The sequence below is a fragment of the Oncorhynchus gorbuscha genome, linkage group LG20 (assembly GCF_021184085.1).
Source record: "Oncorhynchus gorbuscha isolate QuinsamMale2020 ecotype Even-year linkage group LG20, OgorEven_v1.0, whole genome shotgun sequence".
Classification (NCBI taxonomy): domain Eukaryota; kingdom Metazoa; phylum Chordata; class Actinopteri; order Salmoniformes; family Salmonidae; genus Oncorhynchus; species Oncorhynchus gorbuscha.
Window position 1 is genome coordinate 42,056,839 of NC_060192.1, and position 11,887 is coordinate 42,068,725.

Sequence of the window (11,887 nt, forward strand, 5' to 3'; positions counted from 1 at the left end):
CCTTATAGGACTATGGACTAGACTACATGAGGTGTGATACTAACCTTATAGGACTATGGGCTAGACTACATGAGGTGTGATACTAACCTTATAGGACTATGGACTGAGATACTAACATGACTATGGTGTACATGAGGTGTGATACTAACCTTATAGGACTATGGGCTAGGCTACATGAGGTGTGATACTAACCTTATAGGACTATGGGCTAGGCTACATGAGGTGTGATACTAACTAGACTACATGAGGTGTGATACTAACCTTATAGGACTATGGACTAGACTACATGAGGTGTGATACTAACCTTATAGGACTATGGGCTAGACTACATGAGGTGTGATACTAACTAGACTACATGAGGTGTGATACTAACCTTATAGGACTATGGACTAGACTACATGAGGTGTGATACTAACCTTATAGGACTATGGGCTAGACTACATGAAACTAACCTTATAGGACTATGGGCTAGACTACATGAGGTGTGATACTAACCTTATAGGACTATGGGCTAGGCTACATGAGGTGTGATACTAACCTTATTAAAACATATAGGACTATGGGCTAGGCTACATGAGGTGTGATACTAACCTTATTAAAACATATAGGACTATGGGCTAGGCTACATGAGGTGTGATACTAACCTTATAGGACTAGACTACATGAGGTGTGATACTAACCTTATAGGACTATGGGCTAGACTACATGAGGTGTGATACTAACTATACTACATGAGGTGTGATACTAACCTTATAGGACTATGGGCTAGACTACATGAGGTGTGATACTAACCTTATAGGACTATGGGCTAGACTACATGAGGTGTGAGACTATGATTCGAACTAGTCTCTAAGAAAGGCATAGTTTCCTAATGCTGGGCATCATTCACAAGTGAAAGGCTAATATTATCGGACTACACCAGATTTCATCTGGTCTTTACATACACTAAATAATGTGTGTGACATTATGAATTGTGCCTTTCTGTATATATATATTTCGGTATACTTGGGCTAAAATGTTTGTTTTGTCTACTGCCATTTACTGTGTGTTTGTATTCTCATTGTTGAATTGTCCAGAAGGAACCAGGGGGCGGCAGGTAGCGTAGTGGTTAGTGCGTTGGGGCTTGTAACCGAAAGGTTGCTGGATCGAATCCCCAAGCTCTGCCCCATGAACAAGGCAGTTAACCCACCGTAGGCCGTCATTGTAAATAAGAATTTGTTCTTAACTGACTTGCTTTGTTAATAAATGTTTTCTTAAAGTAAGCATTTCGTAGGATGAGGTATCCCATGCATATGGCCTATATACACACACAAAACTAATAAAAACGCAGGTATTTCCAGACATTATATAAAGAGAATAAATTTAAGCAACAAAAAATTGTCTGAGTGGATTTCCTGACAGATGCATAGATTTGAACAGGGGACTGGTGTGTATTGGTGAATGTTATATCCCTACACACACACACACACACAAATGAACACACAAGATGAGCAACCACATACGATAGGCGCGCGCGCACACACACACACACACAGGTACAGGTGTGATGTCTTACCGGTGTTGGGCTCTGGTTTAACATAGCACACCTTCTCCAGATCCTCCTTGTATTCTTTCTTCAGTTGCTTCACGATCTTCTTGCTGTGGTTGGACTTCTTTACTCGGAACACCTCGGCCTCGTCTGAGAGAGAGATTAGATCACCTCCGCGTGAACGACGAAACAATCATTGATTGGATGAATTGGAATTGGAAGCAACCAATGGCTGTTAACTAGTTAACTTATGTTGTTTACAACCGTGAATCTGCTAGCTATTACTGTGACTGACATTAGTTAACTTAGGTAGAAACTTTGACAATGTCAAAATTGTCAACACTTCCAATAGGTGAGCTCGGGAATCACAGTATTGAATCAAGAGGCCACTTTATTAACGTTAGGTAGATACATATCCGCTGAAACAGTTAACCAGTTAGTTAGCTAGTGAAAGTGAACTAACTAGTTGGATTAACTAACTCACGTTACCGGTAATCAGTTCACTAACGTTAACTTTACCTTCGTCGTCGTCAAAGCTCAGCAAACTGGCTTTCGGGGGTTCCCCTACATCCCGAGTTTTCTTTTCCTTCTTTACGGCCTTTGACTGAAACCCGTTGCCGTGGTGCAGGTCCACGTTAACCCCGGACAAGGTGTCTGCGTTGGCGGCATCGAGCACCGGGATATCCTCGGCGAAAGGCCCGCATGGCGGCTGACTTTCTTCTTTCTCGTCCTCGTCCGACTCATTTCTCCGTCTTAAATTAGATCTCTTTGCTTTTTTAAACATGTTTGCTACTTACCCCGAAACAAATTAAGCTATATCGGGTAAACACACGACAGCATATTAATTAAAATGCTACGAAGCGGGTAAAATATGCTCTGCAGCGGAAGGCAGCCATTTTGTTTTTAGCCACCGGAAGTGCCCTTATTTTTATTCTATCAAATAATTACAGAAAAGCGAGAAATAGCAATGGCGTTTTTTTGTAGGCACTAACTGCACCATGGACAATGCCTATTGGGGAAATTAAGGTTTTTAGTTTTAAAAAAAATAATAAACGCCGATAAAAAAAAAGTCTGTGGTAAAACAGGTTTAGGATATCTTATATACGTTTTGTTGAGTAAGATAATCACTTGCTTTGTGTCCCATGCCAATAAAACCATTTGAATTGAATACATTTATCAGCTAACGTCACTTTTTTGTGAATTATATTATAAAATAAAAGCAACGGCTTCATATTTCATGAATGTAATGTTAACAGAATGCTCTTATCTCGTAAAACAAAACGTATACATATCTCCTCAGATCTTTCTTTCGCCATGTATTCCGAAACCTCATTCTTTCCACATAAATGTTTCCCGTAGCGATGGCGCTTAACGAACCAGAGGTAACACATTTCCGTGTTTTAGGACTACAAGCCGGCGATGCCGCATTCAGAACAACTGGGAAGTCGAAAAAATACAGGTAAAATCCTGACGTCAGTGATCTTCAGGTTCGGAGCTCTAGAAATAGGTCAGAATTCCCAACTTGGAATTCGAGTTAGATGACCCTTCAAATCGATTTTTCCCAAATCGGAGCTCGTTGTTTTTTTTGTTTTTTTAGTTACCAGTTCTTTTGAACGCGGCATGAGTGTACCACCCGTAAATGGTTCCAATCGTTTTTCCACAATTACTTTTTCCGTTGGGGATTTACATTTTGTTTACTTAACCTTTGTTTAACTAGGCAGGTCAGTTTTAAGAACAAAATCTTATTTACAATGACGGCCTACCCCGGCCAAACCCAGACGACGCTGGGCCAGCCTGGATTCGAACTAGGGTGTCTGTAGTGACGCCTTTACCACTGAGATACTGCGCCACATTTTACAACTACTTCATATAAGCAGTGCTGATTTTAGCAAAGCCACTACACAACACTAAACAATACATTAATTGCACTATAATGGTGACAAACCGTGCCCACAAACTGTTAGGGCCTACATATAGCTGTTCTAACAGCAGTTCCAACATCTTACCACTTCTACACCTGGCTATCAGCGGAGACTGGTCAGTCAGCGAAACAGTTCATTCAGCCTCATTTACTGCCTTGAAGAAAAGCATAGCTGATATGGTGGCTTGCTTAAATAGATGTGGTTTCTGCTGACAATTGAGATGTACAAACTATGGCATAAGGGGATGACAAGGGAATGATGAGTGGATAAGAGGCTATCCATCATTTAGATTAAGACATTAATGAGCGAGCTAAGACGGACATAGTCAATATCACTATGTGTTCAGCACTTTTGGAATGTACAGTGACAGAATGCAGAACATGGGCTGCTCTTACAGTATTTTCCCTGTACACCAAGTCAGAACAGTAGGATAAATAAAGGGGGCATATACAGTTGGAGTTGGAAGTTTAAATACACCTTAGCCAAATACATTTAAACTCAGTTTTTCACAATTCAGAATAATAGTAGAGTTTGAGTTTATTTTTATTTTTTACAGGGACAGTGCACATTAACGTTTCATTAAAAGTGTCGGTTTTAGCCAACAGGCTCATTTTCAACTGCAGTCCCTGGGCAGGTTTTTAAAAACAATTACAATACAGACAATCAATGAGCAGTGAGCATACACAGAGCAACAGAGGACCATGCTTCAGGAGCCCTAGGACCATGCCTCAGGACTACTTGGACTGATGACTCCTTGCTGTCCCCAGTCCACCTGGCCGTGCTGCTGCTCCAGTTTCAACTGTTCTGCCTGCGGCTATGGAACCTTGACCTGTTCACCGGACATGCTACCTGTCCCAGACCTGCTGTTTTCAACTCACTCTCTAAAGATAGCAGGAGCGGTAGAGATACTCTGAATGATCGGCTATGAAAAGCCAACTGACATTTACTCCTGAGGTGCTGACCGGTTGCACCCTCGACAACCACTGTGATTATTATTATTTGACCCTGCTGGTCATCTATGAACATTTGAACATCTTGGCCATGTTCTGTTAGACTCTCCACCCGGCACAGCCAGAAGAGGACTGGCCACCCCTCATAGCCTGGTTCCTCTCTAGGTTTCTTCCTAGGTTCTGGCCTTTCTAGGGAGTTTTTCCTAGCCACCGTGCTTCTACACCTGCATTGCTTGCTGTTTAGGGTTTTATGCTGGGTTTCTGTACAGCACTTTGTGACATCAGCTGATGTAAGAAGGGCTTTATAAATACATTTGATTGATTGATTGATTGATTGATTGATTGATTGATTGATTGATTGATAGGACAAGCAAGACATAGCATGAAGACAGAGCAACATAGAACAAAAAGCAACAAGACAAAACCCATAAAAGCAACAGAATGTTTGCACACCCCACAAGCTACAGACAACAGACAACATGGAAAGCAGCAATACACAGCTAGGGACCATGTTCACAAATCTGATTGACCTTTAGCCATGTCTTTGTGTTTTTTGTGAAAGTGTGATATGTGATGCAGTTATGTGTGTCTGATGGCAGTGTATTCCAGACATGGGAAGCTCTCACAGAGAAAGCAGATTTACTAAAGGTGCTTTTCCTTAAGGGAACTATACAGTCACCTCTCATGGCAGACCTTGTGGATCTGCTGCCATATGTTTGGGTTTTCTGTTTAACAGAAGTACTGAGTGGAGGGGGAGGAGCCAGGCCATTCAGGATCTTGAATACAAGACATGCGTTGGTGTATTGCACAAGATTTTCCCAACTCAGGAGCTCATGCTGAATAGGTTTTAATGTTGTACAGCAAGCTTGGGCCCAACTAGTCAAACAGTATGTTAAGTGGGGAGTATCATAGATTTGAAGTACAGTTTTGCTACCTCTGTAGTCAAATTAGCTAGGTTGAATTTGGTTATTTGAATGCCCTTTTTCACCTGCTTTTTAAAAGAGAGGTTGGAATCAAGTCATGCCAAGGGACTTAAAATCAGATACCACCTGGAGCTTCTCCCCTGACACATAGACATCTGGCTCAGTAGCATCTGTTGCCCTCTTTGTGAAGAACATGCAAACAGTTTTTTTCACATTGAGATGCAAACACGAGTCACTGAGCCACTTTGTAACCTGGACCATTACAGTAGTGAGTTCTTGTGCAGCTTGTTGTTTGCTCTTTGCACATATATCACTGTATCATCTGCATACATTTGAACTTCAGACCCAGTACAGACAGAAGGCAGATCATTAATGTACAGGCTGAACAGGAGGGGCCCCAGTATTGACCCTTGGGGCACGCCCACATCATAGCTAAGAGTGGGCAACAGCTCATTGCTCACTCTGACACACTGAGTTCTGCCTTCGAAGTATGATTTCATCCATCTCAAGGCATCGGGGGAAAAGTTGAACTTGGATAATTTTGTGATGAGAACCTCATGGTTAACAGTATCAAAAGCCTTCCTTAGGTTCCAGAAACACAGCCCCAACAACGCCCCCTTTGTCCATCCTGGACTTCACATTTTCCAGAAGAAAGCAGTTGGCCGTTTCTGTGGAGTGTTTCGCTCTGAAGCCAAACTGCATGGAGTGTGATGTGAATGGGCTGTTGTTGAGGTGGGCAATCAGTTCTTCTGCTACACACTTTTCAACAACCTTCGACACCACTGGTAGTATAATAATGGGCCTGTAGTTACTCACGTCAGCAAGGTCACCCGATTTAAAGATGGCCGTTATTATGGCCGACTTCCATACCCTTGGAAACACCCCTCTGACCAATAGATGTGTTGGTGACCTTAGTAATGGGGCCAATGAGTGACTCTTTGTAGTTGTTAAGAAAGGTAGAGTCCATCCCAAACACATCTTTGGCTTTAGAGTTCTTTAGTGAGCTAATCAGAGAGAATGATTTATTTCATCACATTCCAATTGGGTCAGAAGTTAACATATACTCAATTAGTATTTGGTAGCATTGGGTCAAACATTTTGCGGAGCCTCTCACAAGCTTCCCACAATAAGTTGGGTGAACTTTGGCCCATTCCTCCTGACAATGCTGGTGTAACTGAGTCAGGTTTGTAGGCCTCCTTGCTCGCACACACTTTTTCAGTTCTGCCCACAAATGTTCTATAGGATTGAGGTCAGGGCTTTGGAATGGCCACTCCAATTTTGTGAAGTGCTCCAGTCCCTCCTGCAGCAAAGAACCCCCACAGCATGATGCTGCCACCCCCGTGCATCATGGTTGGGATGGTGTTCTTCGGCTTGCAAGCCTCCCCCTTTTCCCTCCAAACATAACAATGGTCATTATGGCCAAACAGTTCTATTTTATTTCATCAGACCAGAGGACATTTCTCCAAAAAGTATGATCTTTGTTCCCATGTGCAGTTGCAAACCGTAAACCTGCTTTTTGAAGCGGTTTTGGAGCAGTGGCTTCTTCCTTGCTGAGCGGCCTTTCAGGTTATGTCGATATAGGACTCATTTTACTGTGGATATAGATACTTTTGTACCCGTTTCCTCCAGCATCTTCCCCAGGTCCTTTGCAGTTGTTCTGGGATTTATTTGCACTTTTCGCACCAAAGTCTGTTCATCTCTAGGAGACAGAACGTGTCTCCTTCCTGAGTGGTATGACGGCTGCGTGGTCCCATGGTGTTTATACTTGCGTACTATTGTTTGTACAGTTGAACGTGGTACCTTCATGCGTTTGCAAATTGCTCCCAAGAATGAACCAGACTTGTGGAGGTCTACATTTTTTTTCTGAGGTCTTGGCTGATTTCTTTTGATTTTCCTATGACGTCAAGCAAAGAGGCGCTGAGTTTGAAGGTAGGCCTTTAATTACATCCACAGGTACGCCTCCAATTGACTCAAATTATGTATATTAGCCTATCAGAAGCTTCTAAAGCCATGACATCACTTTCTGGAATTTAAAGGCACAGTCAACTAGTGTATGTGAACACTTAGTATTATTTTCTTAGCTACAGTATACACATCTCCCTGGCATATTACATCATCATGCAGCAGCATAGAATACATGTGTGGACTCACCTTGTTGTGATGTGCTCACTTGAACAGGAAGGTGGAGGGGCGGTCCTCCGTGGGAAAATGGTGTCATCAAAGGAAGGGAAAGAGAAAGATTTTCAATTCCTAGTTGGATTACCATTCAGGTTTAACACTTCTGGTTAGAGTCTGTAGCTTCAAATGTTTGTGATGGTGCCATGAGAGCAGGTCAGCAGTGGTGAATACCATCTCTGTGCTTGCAGAGCCACTGGGGATGCTAAACACCCTTCGGGCCACTCTTGTCATGCCGGGCAACTCTGACCCTACGAAGTCCGGAGTCTGCTCGTATTCAACTCTGACCCTACGAAGTCCGGAGTATGCTGGTACTCAACTCTGACCCTACGAGATCCGGAGTCTGCTGGTATTCAACTCTGACCCTACGAAGTCCGGAGTCTGCTGGTATTCACCTCTGACCCTACGAGGTCCGGAGTCTGCTGGTATTCAACTCTGACCCTACGAGGTCCGGAGTCTGCTGGTATTCACCTCTGACCCTACGAGGTCCAGAGTCTGCTGGTATTCACCTCTGACCCTACGAAGTCCGGAGTCTGCTGGTATTCACCTCTGACCCTACGAAGTCCAGAGTCTGCTGGTATTCTGTTCCACCTGATAATGAATTGAACACACCTGGTGTCCCAGGTCTAAATAAAGCCCTGGTTAGAGAGGAACAATGAAAAAATTCAGTGGAACTGGCTTCGAGGTCCATAGTTGAGTTTGAGGGGGTAATAGAAAATAGAATGACAGTGAATTACATTTTTAAGAGATCTGGTTTTTAATTTATAAATACTTTGCTACAATAACACACTTAACGAGCCACCCACCTCGTTCCTTTCTGTTAGCATGTTCACCTAGTAAGTTTTGAATGGTAAAACACTTCACAGAAACAGAGTTTATTTAAATCCAATTAATAGAAGGAATAACTAAAAAATTATCAGTGCTCAGTAGGAGAATGCCATTTTTATGTTTTACTTTTGCCTTCTTCAGTGTGTATTCAGGTAGACCAGAGCCCTATACTACGAAGAGATAGTGAGGTAACTTTTGTTCAACTCTGAGTTCAACTCCGGTTATAAGAAAGAAGAGATAGAGTTGAACAAAAGTTACCTCACTGAGTTCAACTCCGGTTATAAGAAAGAAGAGATAGAGTTGAACAAAAGTTACCTCACTGAGTTCAACTCAGGTTATAAGAAAGTGGCTCACCTTTTATCAATTTAAATAAACTGCATTCGGAAAGTTATCGGACACTTTTCCCCACGTTGTGTTACGTTACAGCCTTCTTCTTCTTACAGCCTTCTTCTTCTTACAGCCTTCTTCTTCTTACAGCCTTCTTATTATTATAGCCTTCTTCTTACAGCCTTCTTCTTACAGCCTTCTTATTTTTACAGCCTTCTTCTTACAGCCTTCTTATTTTTACAGCCTTCTTCTTCTTACAGCCTTCTTATTTTTACAGCCGTCTTCTTACAGCCTTCTTATTTTTACAGCCTTCTTCTTCTTACAGCCTTCTTCTTACAGCCTTCTTCTAAACTCAATTTTTTTTATCCCACTCATCAATCTACTCACAATACCCCATACTGACAAAGCAAAAACATGTTTTTAGAAATATCACTTTTACATAAGTATTCAGACCCTTTATTCAGTACTTTGTTGAAGCACCTTGTATAGTGATTACAGCCTCTAATCTTCTTGGGTATGTGACGCTACAAGCTTGGCACACCTGTATTTAGGGAGTTTCTCCTCATTCTTCTCTGCAGATCTTCTCAAGCTCTGTCTCGTTGGATGGGGAGTGTTGCTGCACAGCTATTTTCAGGTCTCTCCAGAGATGTTCGATTGGGTTCAAGTCCGGGCTCTGGCTGGGTCACTCAAGGACATTCAGAGACTTGACCCGAAGCCACACCTGTTTTGTCTTGGCTGTGTGCTTAAGGTCGTTGTCCTGTTGGAAGGTGAACCTTTGCCCCAGTCTGAGGTCCTGAGCGCTCTGGAGCAGCTTTTCATCAAGGATCTCTCTGTACTTTGCTCCGTTCGTCTTTCCCTCGATCCTGACTAGTCTCCCAGTCCCTGCTGCTGAAAAACATCCCCACAGCATGATGCTTCCACCACCATGCTTCACCATAGGGATGGTGCCAGGTTTCCTCCAGACATGATGCTGCCACCACCACGCTTCACCATAGGGATGGTGCCAGGTTTCCTCCAGACATGATGCTGCCACCACCACGCTTCACCATAGGGATGGTGCCAGGTTTCTTCCAGACATGATGCTGCCACCACCATGCTTCACCATAGGGATGGTGCCAGGTTTCTTACAGACATGATGCTGCCACCACCATGCTTCACCATAGGGATGGTGCCAGGTTTCCTCCAGACATGATGCTACCACCACCATGCTTCACCATAGGGATGGTCCCAGGTTTCCTCCAGACATGATGCTGCCACCACCATGCTTCACCATAGGGATGGTGCCAGGTTTCCTCCAGACATGATGCTGCCACCACCATGCTTCACCATAGGGATGGTGCCAGGTTTCCTCCAGGCGTAACGCCTGAGAAAAGAAACAAGTCATTTCCGGGAGACTACTTCTTCCGGGTCACCGTCACCAAGCTCATCGGTTCTAGCAGACCGTGAGGATGTCTATACAGTACCAACCTCTAATTATCTCAAACCCTACCGTGTGCTTCCCTCCTGGCCACTTCATGGGGCCTCGTACGGCTGGGGAGCAATCAGACCCAATTAGTCTTTGCCGGAGGACCCGTCGTGACCTGGCACGTCCAGCAGAGGGAGCCACCTGCCGCGTGACGGAGACTCCATTTGTCACCAGGCCTCGCAGTACGCCACAACACTTAAATATGATATTCATAGGGAATTGTGTATAGTTATGACATCATACTAGCACACTGAACAATGCCTGGGATTTACTGTGTCTCTCTTGGGCTTCTAATGCATTTTTCTTCTTCTAGAGCTGTACTCAGTCTGGGTCCGGGGAACCAGCTTAGAAAGTAGCAGGGCTATGTAAGGCTGTTACACCAGCACAGAGGACCCCCCCAACTAGAATGGTAGCATCTCTCTCTAGCCCCCCTAACTAGAAATGGTAGCTTCTCTCTAGCCCCCCCAACTAGAATGGTAGCATCTCTCTCTAGCCACCCCCCCAACTAGAACGGCAGCATCTCTCTAGCCCCCCAACTAGAACAGTAGCATCTCTCTAGCCCCCCCCAACTAGAATGGTAGCATCTCTCTAGCCCCCCCCCCAACTAGAACGGCAGCATCTCTCTAGCCCCCCCAACTAGAACAGTAGCATCTCTCTCTAGCCCCCCCAACTGGAATGGTAGCATCTCTCTCTAGCCCCCCCCAACTAGAACGGTAGCATCTCTCTCTAGCCCCCCCAACTAGAACGGTAGCATCTCTCTCTAGCCCCCCAACTAGAACGGTAGCATCTCTCTAGCCCCCCAACTAGAACGGTAGCATCTCTAGCCACCCCCCCCAACTAGAACGGTAGCATCTCTCTAGCCCCCCAACTAGAACGGTAGCATCTCTCTCTAGCCCCCCCAACTAGAACGGTAGCATCTCTCTCTAGCCCCCCCAACTAGAACGGTAGCATCTCTCTAGCATCTCTAGCCCCCCAACTAGAACGGTAGCATCTCTCTAGCCCCCCCCCCAACTAGAACGGTAGCATCTCTCTAGCCCCCCAACTAGAACGGTAGCATCTCTCTAGCCCCCCCCAACTAGAACGGTAGCATCTCTCTAGCCCCCCCAACTAGAACGGTAGCATCTCTCTAGCCCCCCGGTAGCCCCCAACTAGAACGGTAGCATCTCTCTCTAGCCCCCCAACTAGAACGGTAGCATCTCTCTAGCCCCCCCCAACTAGAACGGTAGCATCTCTCTAGCCCCCCCCAACTAGAACGGTAGCATCTCTCTAGCCCCCCCAACTAGAACGGTAGCATCTCTCTAGCCCCCCCCCCAACTAGAACGGTAGCATCTCTCTAGCCCCCCCCAACTAGAACGGTAGCATCTCTCTCTAGCCCCCCCAACTAGAACGGTAGCATCTCTCTCTAGCCCCCCAACTAGAACGGTAGCATCTCTCTAGCCCCCCAACTAGAACGGTAGCATCTCTCTCTAGCCCCCCAACTAGAACGGTAGCATCTCTCTAGCCCCCCCAACTAGAACGGTAGCATCTCTCTAGCCCCCCCCCCAACTAGAACGGTAGCATCTCTCTAGCCCCCCCCAACTAGAACGGTAGCATCTCTCTAGCCCCCCAACTAGAACGGTAGCATCTCTCTAGCCCCCCCCCAACTAGAACGGTAGCATCTCTCTAGCCCCCCCCAACTAGAACGGTAGCATCTCTCTAGCCCCCCCCAACTAGAACGGTAGCATCTCTCTCTAGCCCCCCCCAACTAGAACGGTAGCATCTCTCTAGCC

General features: G+C 45.0%; 1 protein-coding gene across 1 annotated transcript in view; it reads right to left on the reverse strand.

Annotated features, from left to right (window-relative positions):
* paxbp1 (PAX3 and PAX7 binding protein 1) overlaps positions 1-3,003 on the reverse strand; it is a 49,870-nt gene extending 46,867 nt beyond the window's left edge. The window contains 2 exon segments of the mRNA XM_046317133.1: positions 1,556-1,678; positions 2,048-3,003. Of these exon segments, the coding sequence (XP_046173089.1) occupies positions 1,556-1,678; positions 2,048-2,312 (388 nt within the window). The 5' untranslated portion in view covers positions 2,313-3,003.
* Positions 3,004-11,887: the final 8,884 nt, after the last annotated feature.